General features: G+C 52.5%; 1 protein-coding gene across 1 annotated transcript in view; it reads right to left on the bottom strand.

The window, feature by feature from the left end:
• Positions 1–505: 505 nt before the first annotated feature.
• The window catches only part of LOC139273391 (macrophage-capping protein-like), a 57314-nt gene continuing 43173 nt past the window's right edge, over positions 506–14646 (bottom strand). Inside the window, exons 5-10 of the mRNA XM_070890246.1 lie at positions 12656–12817; positions 10555–10704; positions 8689–8781; positions 6922–7054; positions 4582–4670; positions 506–875 (exon numbers count right to left, since the gene is read on the bottom strand). Of these exons, the coding sequence (XP_070746347.1) occupies positions 810–875; positions 4582–4670; positions 6922–7054; positions 8689–8781; positions 10555–10704; positions 12656–12817 (693 nt within the window). The 3' untranslated portion in view covers positions 506–809. The remainder of the gene's footprint in view (positions 876–4581; positions 4671–6921; positions 7055–8688; positions 8782–10554; positions 10705–12655; positions 12818–14646) is intronic.

The following is a 14646-nucleotide window of genomic DNA, read 5'->3' as shown; positions in this document are numbered from 1 at the left end:
GTACTGGCCCTCCGACAGTACAGCGCTCCCTCAATACTGCCCCTCTGACAGTGCGGCACTCTCTCAGTACTGCCCCTCCGACAGTGCGGCACTCCCTCAGCACTGCCCCTCTGACAGTGCAGCACTCCTTCAGTACTGCCCCCTCCCACAGTGCGGCACTCCCTCAGTACTGCCCCTCCGACAGTGCGGCACTCCCTCAGCACTGCCCCTCCGACAGTGCAGCACTCCCTCAGTACTGCCCCTCCGACAGTGCAGCACTCCTTCAGTACTGCCCCCTCCCACAGTGCGGCACTCCCTCAGCACTGCCCCTCCGACAGTGCAGCACTCCTTCAGTACTGCCCCTCCGACAGTGCAGCACTCCTTCAGTACTGCCCCCTCCCACAGTGCGGCACTCCCTCAATCCTACTGTCCTTTACGATTCTTTCCCTGATCCAGTTTAATGCCGATAGACCCCATTGATTATCAAATACACATAAGACAGGTCAATGAAAGACAGAAGAGTCCATTTGAAAGTCTGAGCATTTATTAAGCAAGGCAGTGGTAGAAACAGCGATGAGTCACAGGCTCAGATACGACAGTTCGAATTACCTCCTTCTGTGCCGTACGATTCTGGAATAAACCTTCGGAGCTGAACGAACGCCTGGTTCGGACGTAGACGCAGTCCCAGCAAGGGACGGGTACTGTGCTCTGTGGGGAAGGTTACTAAAGAGAAGGGGCCTTTAACAGACAGAGGGAGAGAGAGAGAAGGGATCCAGTTATTCTCATCTCTGGTCAGCACCATGCGCGATCCCAGAAGCCAAGCATCGACCTCAGTTCCAGGCCTCGAAGAACTGTTTGAAAAAGGCCGTCTCGAGTCCTTCCGGGATGATCTCAATCTGAAACCAAAATAAGACAAGATCAGGAAAGCGATATCTCACTCACGGCCCCTCGAGCCTGTTACACAGGAACAGGAGGAGGCCCATTCAGCTCCTCGAGCCTTTTACACAGGAACAGGAGGAGGCCCATTCAGTTCCTTGAGCCTGTAACATATGCCTCTAAATTCTGTTTACAATATGGAGACGAGAACTGTACACAGTAGCTCCCAGTGTGATATGGAGACCAGAACTGTACACAGTAACTCCCAGTGTGATATGGAGACCAGAACTGTACACAGTAACTCCCAGTGTGATATGGAGACCAGAACTGTACACAGTAACTCCCAGTGTGATATGGAGACCAGAACTGTGCACAGTAACTCCCAGTGTGATATGGACACCAGAACTGTACACAGTAACTCCCAGTGTGATATGGAGACCAGAACTGTATACAGTAACTTCCAGTTGTGATATCGAGACTAGAACTGTACACAGTAACTCCCAGTGTGATATGGTGACCAGAACTGTACACAGTAACTCCCAGTGTGATATGGAGATCAGAACTGTATACAGTAACTCCCAGTGTGATATGGAGACCAGAACTGTACACAGTAACTCCCAGTGTGATATGGAGACCAGAACTGTACACAGTAACTCCCAGTGTGATATGGACACCAGAACTGTACACAGTAACTCCCAGTGTGATATGGAGACCAGAACTGTACACAGTAACTCCCAGTGTGATATGGAGAACAGAACTGTACACAGTAACTCCCAGTGTGATATGGAGACCAGAACTGTACACAGTAACTCCCAGTGTGATATGACCAGAACTGTACACAGTAACTCCCAGTGTGATATGGTGACCAGAACTGTACACAGTAACTCCCAGTGTGATATGGACACCAGAACTGTACACAGTAACTCCCAGTGTGATATGGACACCAGAACTGTATACAGTAATTCCCAGTGTGATATGGACACCAGAACTGTATACAGTAACTCCCAGTGTGGTCTGACGATGGATCAATACAAGTTTAACATAACTTCTCTGCTTCTCAATCCTATCCCTTTGGAAATAATCCCCAGTGTTTGGTTTGCTTTATTTATGACCTTATTAACCTGTGTCTCTACTTTTAGTGATATATGTCTCTGTACCCCCAGATCCATCTGTTGCTCTCCCCCATTGATACACTTATTATCCAAGCAGTGTTTGGCCTGCTTATTCTTCCGAGCAAAACATACCACCTCACAACTATTAGACGAGGGGATGTAGTATCTCCAAATTTGCGGATGACACTAAGTTGGGCAGCAGTGTGAGCTGCGAGGAGGATGCTATGAGGCTGCAGAGCGACTTGGATAGGTTAGCTGAGTGGGCAAATGCATGGCAGATGAATGTGAAGTTATCCACTTTGGTGGTAAAAACAGAGAGACAGACTATTATCTGAATGGTGACAGATTAGGAAAAGGGGAGGTGCAACGAGACCTGGGTGTCATGGTACATCAGTCATTGAAGGTTGGCATGCAGGTACAGCAGGCGGTTAAGAAAGCAAATGGCATGTTGGCCTTCATAGCGAGGGGATTTGAGTACAGGGGCAGGGAGGTGTTACTACAGTTGTACAGGGCCTTGGTGAGGCCACACCTGGAGTATTGTGTACAGTTTTGGTCTCCTAACTTGAGGAAGGACATTCTTGCTATTGAGGGAGTGCAGCGAAGGTTCACCAGACTGATTCCCGGGATGGCGGGACTGACATATCAAGAAAGACTGGATGAACTGGGCTTGCATTCACTGGAGTTCAGAAGAATGAGAGAGGATCTCATAGAAACGTTTAAAATTCTGACGGGTTTAGGCAGGTTAGATGCTGGAAGAATGTTCCCGATGTTGGGGAAGTCCAGAACCAGGGGTCACAGTCTCAGGATAAGGGGTAAGCCATTTAGGACCGAGATGAGGAGAAACTTCTTCACCCAGAGAGTGGTGAACCTGTGGAATTCTCCACCACAGGAAGTTGTTGAGGCCAATTCACTAAATATATTCAAAAAGGAGTTAGATGTAGTCCTTACTACTAGGGGGATCAAGGGGTATGGCGAGAAAGCAGGAATGGGGTACTGAAGTTGCATGTTCAGCCATGAACTCATTGAATGGCGGTGCAGGCTCGAAGGGCCAAATGGCCTACTCCTGCACCTATTTTTTATGTTTCTATCGACACTGAAGTTCATTTTGCATTTTCACAAGTTTGTGAATTTCTTCTTGTATTTTGGTGTAATTTTTCTCATTATTAACTACACCCTCCAACTTGTCCTCCGCAAATATTGAATTTGTATTTCCGGTTCCTGAGTCCAAAAATGATATGTTCTAACTGTGCTGATCTCACTCCCGGTGTGTGCTTGAGCGCCCCCCACCCTTACACACACACACACACACACACACAGAGCAGGAGAGGCCCAGGCTGCATCCCCGGCCTAGTCCTGAGTTTGCCTGCTCTCACACCCGGTGTGGGACTGAGCCACACACACACACATACACACACACACAGAGCAGGAGAGGCCCAGGCTACATCCCCGGCCTAGTGCTGAGTCAGCCTGATCTCACACCCGGTGTGAGACTGAGTCCCCCCCCTCACACACACACACACAGAGCAGGAGAGACCTAGGCTCTATCCCCGGCCTAGTCCTGAGTGAGCCTGATCAATGTGGGGAGGGGGACAGACAAAAAGAAGTTGAACTTAAACCTCTCTGCTTTGCAATTGCATCCATCCAGCAATTAAACCCGGCATGTTGTTTGAGAGCCTGGGCCTCACATTGAACATCCGTAAGACAAAGGTCCTCTACCAACCTGCCCCCGCCACACAGTACTGCCCCCCTGTTTACCATGATCCATGACCAGACCGTGGACAATGTGGACCACATGCCATAACTTGGGAGCCTACTATCAGCGAGGACAGACATCGATGACGAAGTCCAACACCGCCTTCAGTTTGCCAGCGCGGCCTTCGGTCGCCTGAGGAAGAGAGTGTTTGAAGACTAGGACATCAAACCCGGGACCAAACTCAAGGTCTACAGAGCAGTAGTGATACTCGCCCTACTATGTGCTTCAGAGACAAGGACTATGTTCAGGAGGCACCTCAAAGCACTGGAGAAGTACCACCAGCACTGCCTCCACATGATCCTGCAAATCCATTGTCGAGATTGGCCAACATCCCCATGTTCGAAGCACTGACCACACTCGATCAGCTCCGATGGACGGGCCACATTGTCCACATGCCTGAGACACGGCTCCCGAAATTAGCGCTCTGCTCGGAGCTCCGACTCGGCAAGCGAGACACAGGTGGGATTTCAAGGACATCCTCAAAGCCTCCTTGATAAAATGCAATGTCCCCACCGACACCTGGGAGTCCCTGGCCCAGGACCGCCCTGAGTGAAGGAGATGTATCCGGGAAGGCGCCGAACACCTCGAGTCCCTTTGCCGGGAGCACCCGGAAGCCAATTACAAACAGCGGAAGGAGCGTACGGCAAACCGACCACCCGTCCCTCCAACCACCGTCTGCCCCACCTGTGACAGAGTCGGTAGGTCCCGCTTTGGACTCATCGGCCACCTGAGAACTCGTGTGGAAGCAAGATATTCCTCGACCCCGAGGGGTTGCCTAAGAAGAAGGAAGGTGGAACGGGAGCCGAGGAGCAGAGCAGGGAGTGGGGGTGGGGGTGGGTGGCAGGAGCTATCGGTAAATACCTGTGTGTTGGGAGGGTACTTCCTCTGGTCGATCACATCCTCCGCCACTTTCAGGGCGGCTCGCTTTTCCTCGCTGTTTGCCCTTCGTCCTGCAGGAAGGGGGGAGAGATATGAAAGGGTTAACCACTCGGGTCGGTAGGTCACGCTGCTTCTAATGTATTTGCTTCATGGGTTCTTTGCTTAAAAATTCATAGCAACAGCTTGATTGTTATGAAGAACTAGTTGGTTTATTAGCAAAGGTTTAGCAGAGGCTGTTCAGAGAAGGTTCACCAGGTTGATTCCGGAGATGAAGGGGTTGACTTCTGAAGATAGGTTGAGCAGGTTGGGCCTCTACTCGTTTGAGTTTCGAAGAATGGGAGGTGATCTTATTGAAATGTATAAGATTCTGAGGGGGCTGGACAGGGTAGATGCAGAGAGGATGTTTCCCCTCGTGGGGGAATCTAGAACTAGGGGGACATAGTTTCAGAATAAGGGACCGCCCATTTAGAACTGAGATGAGGAGGAATTTCTTCTCTCAGAGGGTTGTAAATCTGTGGAATTCTCTGCCCCAGAGAGCTGTGGAGGCTGGGTCATTGAATGTATTTAAGGTGGAGAAAGACAGATTTTTGAGCGATAAGGGAGTGAAGGGTTATGGGGAGCGGGCAGGGAAGTGGAGCGGAGTCCATGATCAGATCAGCCATGATCTTATTGAATGGCGGAGCAGGCTCGAGGGGCCGAATGGCCTACTCCTGCTCCTATTTCTTATGTTCTTAACAATCACACGACACATTGCAAGTTCATCCAGCGGGCTCGCAACCACATGCCTCATCGTGGATCCCCCGAACCCAACTGGCTGGGGTTTTATTGAGTCTTATGAACATCACCTGACTGGCTAAGCCACTCACATCTCAACAGTTCTACCAACCCATGAGCATACTCACAGGTGCATACACTGCACTGCTGCAGTCGGTATGTCAAACACCGGGGTCAGTCCGTCACCCAGTGAGTACAGTATGTCACACAGGGTCAGGAACTGGTGTGTGTGGGTCATACACTGGGGCCACGTGCTGGGGACATGTACAGGGGTGAATCGAGCCCACCTTGCCCCGGGTCAGGGGTCAGGAACTGGTGTGTGTGGGTCATACACTGGGGCCACGTGCTGGGGGCATGTACAGGGGTGAATCAAGCCAACCTTGCCCCGTGTCAGGGGTCAGGAACTGGTGTGCGTGGGTCACACACTGGGGCCACGTGCTGGGGGCATGTACAGGGGTGAATCGAGCCAACCTTGCCCCGGGTCAGGCGTCAGGAACTGGTGTGGGTGGGTCATACACTGGGGCCACGTGCTGGGGACATGTACAGGGGTGAATCGAGCCAACCTTGCCCCGGGTCAGGGGTCAGGAACTGGTGTGGGTGGGTCACACACTGGGGCCACATGCTGGGGACATGTATAGGGGTGAATCGAGCCAACCTTGCCCCGGGTCAGGGGTCAGGAACTGGTGTGGGTGGGTCATACACTGGGGCCACGTGCTGGGGGCATGTACAGGGGTGAATCGAGCCAACCTTGCCCCGGGTCAGGGGTCAGGAACTGGTGTGGGTGGGTCATACACTGGGGCCACGTGCTGGGGACATGTACAGGGGTGAATCGAGCCAACCTTGCCCCGGGTCAGGGGTCAGGAACTGGTGTGGGTGGGTCACACACTGGGGCCACGTGCTGGGGACATGTACAGGGGTGAATCGAGCCAACCTTGCCCCGGGTCAGGGGTCAGGAACTGGTGTGGGTGGGTCATACACTGGGGCCACGTGCTGGGGGCATGTACAGGGGTGAATCGAGCCAACCTTGCCCCGGGTCAGGGGTCAGGAACTGGTGTGGGTGGGTCACACACTGGGGCCACGTGCTGGGGACATGTACAGGGGTGAATCGAGCCAACCTTGCCCCGGGTCAGGGGTCAGGAACTGGTGTGGGTGGGTCATACACTGGGGCCACGTGCTGGGGGCATGTACAGGGGTGAATCGAGCCAACCTTGCCCCGGGTCAGGGGTCAGGAACTGGTGTGAGTGGGTCATACACTGGGGCCACGTGCTGGGGGCATGTACAGGGGTGAATCGAGCCAACCTTGCCCCGGGTCAGGGGTCAGGAACTGGTTTGAGTGGGTCATACACTGGGGCCACGTGCTGGGGGCATGTACAGGGGTGAATCGAGCCAACCTTGCCCCGGGTCAGGGGTCAGGAACTGGTGTGAGTGGGTCATACACTGGGGCCACGTGCTGGGGGCATGTACAGGGGTGAATCGAGCCAACCTTGCCCCGAGGGGGCAAGCCGTCCTGCCGTAGATGAGGGACCCCACGAATATCGCCGCCCTCACCTTTCCACACGTAGATCTTCCCGCAGATTCCGTTGTCCAGCACGAAGCAATCCTCAGACTGCAGCATCTCCTTCTGGAAGATGTTCCGGGCAGATACGGGGGTCAGTGTCATGGCACCAGTGGCGTCAGAGACCTGGCAGAGCGTCGGGGGGGGGAAAGGGGACGAGACAGTTTACACCCACCCGTCAATAAGCCTCCCTCCCGCCAGAATCCCCTCCCCGGAGGCCCCGCCCACCCACCCCGGGGCCAAAGTAGAAGAAAGAGACGCATTTCCACAGGGCCTGCCTTTCGCCGCCTCAGGGCGGCCCAAAGTGCCTCACAGCCAGCGAAGTACTTGTGGGGCTGTAGTCACTGCTGTCATGTGGGAAAGGTGGCAGAGAATCTGTGCACAGCAAGATCCCACAAAACAACCAGGAACAACAGCTGGTATTGCGACACCAACAACTTAGTGATACAACAACAACTGTCATTGCTGCAACAACTTAGTGATACAACAACTGACATTGGTACAACAACAACTTAGTAATACAACAACAACCGGCATTGGTACAACAACAACTTAGTGATACAACAACCTGCATTGGTACAACAACAACTTAGTGATACAACAACAACTGGCGTTGGTACAACAACAACTTAGTGATACAACAACTGGCATTGCTACACCAACAACTTGTTGATACAACAACAACTTAGTGCTACAACAACAACTGGCTCTGCTACAACAACAACTGGCACTGCGAAACGACTTACCGTGATACAACAACTTATGGTGATTCAGCAACAATTGTCATTGCTAATCCAACACTTACATTGAAACAACAACAAAGATTCACCAGACTGATTCCCAGGATGGCAGGACTGACATATGAAGAACGACTGGATCGACTAGGCTTATATTCACTGGAATAAAGAAGAATGAGAGGAGAAACATATAGAATTCTGATGGGACTGGACAGGTTAGATGCAGGAAGAATGTTCCCGATGTTGAGGAGTTCCAGAACCAGGGGTCATAGTCTAAGGATAAGGGGTAGGCCATTTAGGACCGAGATGAGGAGAAACTTCTTCACTCAGTGAGTGGTGAACCTGTGGAATTCTCTACCACAGAAAGTTGTTGAGGCCAGTTCGTTAGATATATTCAAAAGGGAGTTAGATGTGACCCTTACGGCTAAAGGGTTCAAGGGGTGTGGAGAGAAAGCAGGAAAGGGGTACTGAGGTGAATGATCAGCCATGAACTTATTGAATGGTGGTGCAGGCTCAAAGGGTCGAATGGCCTACTCCTGCACCTATTTTCTATGTTTCTATGTAACTTGCATTGCTACAACAACAACTGGCACTGATACACCAACAGCTTATTCTTTGGGACAATATTTGGTTGTGAAAGGCGCAATATCAGGGGCCCAGGTCACTGAGGAAATCTACCTCGTGCTCTTCATTAAATAGTGTCCATGGGATATTTTGGGTCCATTAGAGAGCAGATGGGGCCTCGGTTTAATGTCTCATCTGAAAGACGGCACCGTCGACAATGCATCGCTCCCTCAGTACTGCCCGTCCGACAGTCAGTGCAGCACTTCCTCAGTACTGCCCCGCTGACAGTGCAGCAATCCCTCAGTACTGCCCCTCCCTACCCCTACCCCTCGCCTCTTCCCTCCTCTTTCTCTCCCCCTCCCACTCTTCTCCCTCTCCCTTCGCCTCTCTAACCTCTCCTTCTCCCCACCTCTCCCCCTCCCACTCCCATCCCTCTGCGACGAATGGTCCAACCTTTACCTTAGCGAGACTGGCCATCTGAGAGTGGGACTGATCAGCCTGGGCATCTTCTTGTGGGTTCCCTTCCTTCAGCGTTGGTTTGACGCCCAGGACCTGGAGAGACAAAGATCACACACTGTGAGAAACCGTGGGGAAGCACGGTTTGAGAAATGGCCTTTAAACCTAGCACTCCCGATCATACATACAAGCCACGAACAGCTCACTCTCCCATTGCCTGTATCCCACTCTTCTCACATCACCAAGGGAGAACTGCATTGCAGCACTCCCTCAGTACTGCTCCTCCGACAGTGCAGCACTCCCTCAGTACTGCCCCTCCGACAGTGCAGCACTCCCTCAGTACTGCCCCCGACAGTGCAGCACTCCCTCATTACTGCCCCTCCAACAGTGCGGTGCTCCCTCAGTACTGCCCCTCTGACAGTGCAGCACTCCCTCAGTACTGCCCCTTCGACAGTGCAGCACTTACTCAGTACTGCCCCTCCGACAGTGCAGTGCTCCCTCAGTACTGACCCTTCGAACAGTGCAGTGCTCCCTCAGTACTGCCCCTCCAACAGTGCAGCACTCCCTCAGTACTACCCCTCCTACAGTGCAGTGCTCCCTCAGTACTGACCCTTCAACAGTGCAGTGCTCCCTCAGTACTGCCCCTCCGACAGTGCAGCGCTCCCTCAGTACTGCCTCTCCGACAGTGCAGTGCTCCCTCAGTACTGCCCCTTCAACAGTGCAGTGCTCCCTCAGTACTGCTCCTCTGACAGTGCAGCACTCCCTCAGTACTGCCCCTTCGACAGTGCAGTGCTCCCTCAGTACTGCCCCTTTGACAGTGCAGCACTCCTTCAGTACTGCTCCTCCGACAGTGCAGCACTCCCTCAGTACTGCCCCTCCTACAGTGCAGCACTCCTTCAGTACTGCTCCTCCGACAGTGCAGCGCTCCCTCAGTACTGCCCCTCCGACAGTGCAGCGCTCCCTCAGTACTGCCCCTCCGACAGTGCAGCAGTCCCTCAGTACTGCCCCTCCGACAGTGCAGCATTCCCTCAGTACTGCCCCTCCGACAGTGCAGCATTCCCTCAGTACTGCTGCTCTGAGTGAGAGTATGTAGGGAGAGGAAGAAGTGGGCGGAGTGGAGGGGTTTGTGGTTGAGGGAAGGAGCAGATAAGGGTGGAGGGAAAGAATGAGTTTGTGGGAAGGGAAGGCCAGGAGAGGAGGGTGGGAGGGTTTGGAGAAGCGAGGAGAAGGAGTCAGGGAGTGGGTTGGGGTGGAGGGAGTGTGTTTAAGGGGAGGGGAGCAGGGAGGTGGATAGGAGGATGTTGGGGCGGGAAGGAAGGTGTAGGGTGGAAAGGATGGGAGTGGGGAGGGAGGGGAGAGTGGGAGAGGAGGTAGGGGAGCTTTTGAGGATGATAGGAGGGGTGGAGGAAGAGGAAGTGCAGGGTATTTTGGGGGAGGGGCAAGGTTAGCGGAGCGGAGGAGAAAGGGGAAGAAGAGGGGAGGGGAGAGGTAGGGTGAGGGGCGGGTGAGGGTGTTGGGGGAGTGCGGTATTGTGAGGGAATGGAGGGAGGGGGCAGTCGTGAGGGTGGGGGGTGTATTGAGGGTGGGGGGGGCAGTAATAAGGGTGGGGGTTGCAGTTGTGGGGGAGTGAGGTACAGAGAGAGGGTCCCTCACGTTCTGTATTAGTGGGGGATGAACCAGTTCATTCCCATTGGGAAAGGGTCACCAGCGGGAAGGCCCCCTGGCAGCAGGTGCCCTCCGCCCCTGTCACCCCCCCACCTCTCTCCCCGTCCCTTTCCACCGCCCTCCCCCTCCCCTCTCCCCTGCTTCCCTGCTCCCCGCCCCCCCACCCCCGAGCTCGCTCTTGACGTCCGTTAGCCGCTGACTCACCGCCATCATCTCGGGCGGTTCCTCGCCATCGCTGACGATGGTCACCTGGGCCTTGCCGCGTCGTTCCAGGTTGCGGATCGAGCTGGCAAACTCTCCCGCCTTCTGCCGCTCGAACATGTTGGACTGAGCCCCACACCACTGGAGTATGGTCTGAGGGGGAGACATCCCAGAGAGAGAGAGAGAGAGAGGTCAATAGTCCTACACATCTGGAATGTGGTCTGAGAGGGGGGGAGGCAGCAGAGATAAACCGAGAGAGAGAGAGAGAGAGAGAGAGAGAATGGTCAACAGTCCAACACATCTGGAATGTGGTCTGAGGGGACGATGGCGGAGATAACCGAGAGAGAGAGAGAGAGAGAGAGCGAAAGAGAGAGAGAGAATGGTCAATTGCCCACCACATCTGGAATGTGATCTGAGGGGGCGATGGCAGAGATAACCCAAAGAGAGAGAGAGAGAAAGAGAGAGAGAGAATGGTCAATTGCCCACCACATCTGGAATGTGATCTGAGGGGGCGATGACGGAGATAACCCAGAGAGAGAGAGAGAGAGAGAGAGAGAGAGAATGGCCAATTGTCCACCACATCTGGAATGTGATCTGAGGGGGCGATGACGGAAACAACGAGAGAGAGAGAGATAGAGAGAGAGAGAGAATGGCCACAGTCCTACACATCTGGAATGTGGTCTGAGAGGTGGGGGGGAGGCAGCAGAGATAAAACGAGAGAGAGAGGGAGAGATTGGTCAACCGTCCAACACATCTGGAATGTGGTGTGAGGGGGCGATGGCGGAGATAACCGAGAGAGAAGAGAGAAAGAGAGAGAGAGAGAATGGTCAACTGCCCAACACATCTGGATTGTGATCTGAGGGGGCGATGGCAGAGATAACCCAGAGAGAGAGAGAAAGAGAGAGAGAGAATGGTCAATTGCCCACCACATCTGGATTGTGATCTGAGGGGGCGATGGCAGAGATAACCCAGAGAGAGAGAGAGAGAGAGAGAGAGAATAGTCAATTGCCCACCACATCTGGATTGTGATCTGAGGGGGCGATGACGGAGACAACCGAGAGAGAGAGCGAGAGAGAAAGAGAGAGAGAGTGGTCACAGTTCTACATATCTGGAATGTGATCTGAGGGGGGCGGGGCAGCAGCAGAGACAACCCAGAGAGAGAGAGGGAGAGATTGGTCAATAGTCCAACATATCTGGAATGTGGGCTGAGGAAGGGACAGCAGAGACAAACCAGAGCGTGAGAGAGAGCGAGCGAGAGATTGGTCAACAATCCAACACATCTGGGATCTCATTTCACAACAACAACAAATTACAATGAGTTACAACCACAGCACAGAAACAGCCCATTCGGCCCAACTGGTCTGGCCAGTGGTTATGCTCTACACGAGTCTTCTCCCATCTCTCTGTTGGAATGTTGGCCTTTATTGCAAGGGGGATGGAGTATAAAAGCAGCAAAGTCCTGCTACAGGGTATTGGTGAGGCCACACCTGGAGTACTGCGTACAGTTTTGGTCTCCGTATTTAAGGAGGAATATACTTGCATTGGAGGCTGTTCAGAGAAGGTTCACCAGGTTGATTCCGGAGATGAAGAAAGGTTGAGCAGGTTGGGCCTATACTCATTGGAATTTAGAAGAATGAGAGGTGATCTTATTGAAATGTATAAGATTCTGAGAGGGCTGGACAGGGTAGATGCAGAGAGGATGTTTCCCCTCGTGGGGGAATCTAGAACTCGGGGGCATAGTCTCAGAATAAGGGGCCGCCCATTTAAAACTGAGATGAGGAGGAATTTCTTCTCTCAGAGGGTTGTAAATCTGTGGAATTCTCTGCCCCAGAGAGCTGTGGAGGCTGGGTCATTGAATATATTTAAGGTGGAGATAGACAGATTTTTGAGCGATAAGGGAGTGAAGGGTTATGGGGAGCGGGCGGGGAAGTGGAGCTGAGTCCACGGTCAGACCAGCCATGATCTTATTGAATGGCGGAGCAGGCTTGAGGGGCCGAATGGCCGACTCCTGCTCCTGTTTCTTATGTCCTTATGCTGTTATGGACAATTTGGCAGTCGCCGCCATTTCCCTGTGCCACCTGGTAACCGCTCCCCGGTCCCTTACCTCACCCAGGTCCAGGATGAAACAATCCCCCGTGTTGAAACTCGCCCAGCTCATCTCCACCTGCTTGGCCCGAACATTCTTCTTTCCCTTGATGTGGTAGAGCTTTTGAATCGAGGCGGGGCCCTTCGGCACTTTCTGGAATCCCGTCTCCACTCCTCCTTCCTAACACAGGGGAAGAGAGAAATCATCGCATTACATTCAGCCGCCAACGCAGGAACAAGCCATTCGGTCCAACGATCCCGTGCCAGTGTTTGTGGCCCTCGCACGTCCCTCGTCTCACCCCTCTACATCTCCTCCCATCACCATATCCTTCTATTCCTTTCTCCCTCATGTGCTTGTCCAGCTTCCCCCTAAATGCATCTCTGCTATTGCCTACACTGTTGAACTCCTTAGCGACGGAAGTGCATGCTTGCAACAGAGGGAGTGCAACGATGGTTCACCAGACTGATTCCTGGGATGGAGGGGGGGTGGGGGGGGGGATTGTCCTATGAGGAGAGAGTGAGTAGACTCGGCCTATATTCCCTTGAGTTTAGAAGAATGAGAGGTGATCTCACTGAAACAGAGAAAATTCTCACTGTGCTTGACAGGGCAGATGCAGGGAGGATGTTTCCCCCGGGGCCTGGGGAGTCGAGAACCAGGGGGTCACAGTCTCAGGATAAGGGGTCGGCCATTTAGGACTGAGATGAGGAGAAATTTCTTCACTCAGAGGGTGGTGCATCCCAGCATCCCTTGGGAGCACTGTATATAAGCCGGCCCCGGAGGCCTGTTCCTCACTCTGGAGTGTATTATTAAAGACTGAGGTCACTGTTACTTTAACCTCCCTGTGTGCAGCCTCATCTGTGTTAGGAACACAATCGTATGTGTATCCTGGGATCACACGGGCCTGGACCACCAATCACAATCCAGTATTCTCATTGATAATGGCAGCTCCGAGCTCCCATTACTATCAATGGGAACACCCCCAACATCAAAAAAGCACCAACATAAAAAAACACTTCACTTTTTAAATTAATAGAAATTGCATTAAATTAAATGTTTGGAGCAATATAAAAAAAAAATTTTTAATTTAAAAAATAATACTTCAATCGGGTTAAAAATGAACTAACATTCATAGACAGTGTTTTTAATATAAAAATAATTAATAATATTTAATTTTTCTATGTTTTAAAACCCTGACGCTGGTAAAAGTGGGCCTTAGGCCTGCTTGTACCAGGCGTAAGAGTTTGAAGGACATTCGCTGGGCAACAGTTGGGCAAATCGCCCAATCTCCACCGCAAAGGCCCTTCTTCCGGGGATGCGTGCAATCTGTCAAAAGACATTTACGAGGCCTCTTCGGGTGTGAGCGCACATCGTACGCACCCAGAGAGGGGGCAATTTTCAGGCCGGTGTGTACAGTTTTGGTCTCCTTACCCAAGGAAGGATATACTTGCCACAGAGGGAGTACAACAAAGGTTCACCAGACTGATTCCTGGGATGGGGGGGATTGTCCTATGAGGAGAGATTGAGTAGACTAGGCCTATATTCTCTAGAGTTTAGAAGAATGAGAGGTGATCTCATTGAAACATAGAAAATTCTTACAGAACCTGACAGGGTAGATGCAGGGAGGATATTTCCCCCGGGCTGGGGAGTCTAGAACCAGGGGTCACAGTCTCAGGATAAGGGGTCGGCCATTTAGGGTTGAGATGAGGAGGAATTTCTTCACTCAGAGGGTGGTGAATCTCTGGAATTCTCTACCCCAGAGGGCTGTGGAGGCTCAGTCTTTAAGTATATTTAAGACAGAGATCAATAGGTATTTGGATATTAAGGGAATCGAGGGATATGGGGACAGTGCAGGAAAGTGGTGTTGAGGTCGAAGATCAGCCAGGATTTTATTAAATGGCGGAGCAGGCTCGAGGGGCCGAATGGTCTACGTCTGCTCTGATTTCTTAGGTTTCATTTGCCTCAAACACTCCCTGCGGTAGCGCGTTTCACATTCACACCCCATTCTGGGT

Source organism: Pristiophorus japonicus, chromosome 9, assembly GCF_044704955.1.
Source record: "Pristiophorus japonicus isolate sPriJap1 chromosome 9, sPriJap1.hap1, whole genome shotgun sequence".
NCBI lineage: Eukaryota > Metazoa > Chordata > Chondrichthyes > Pristiophoridae > Pristiophorus > Pristiophorus japonicus.
Note: the sequence above shows the minus strand (reverse complement) of the source record. Positions and strands in the feature narration are given on the sequence as shown.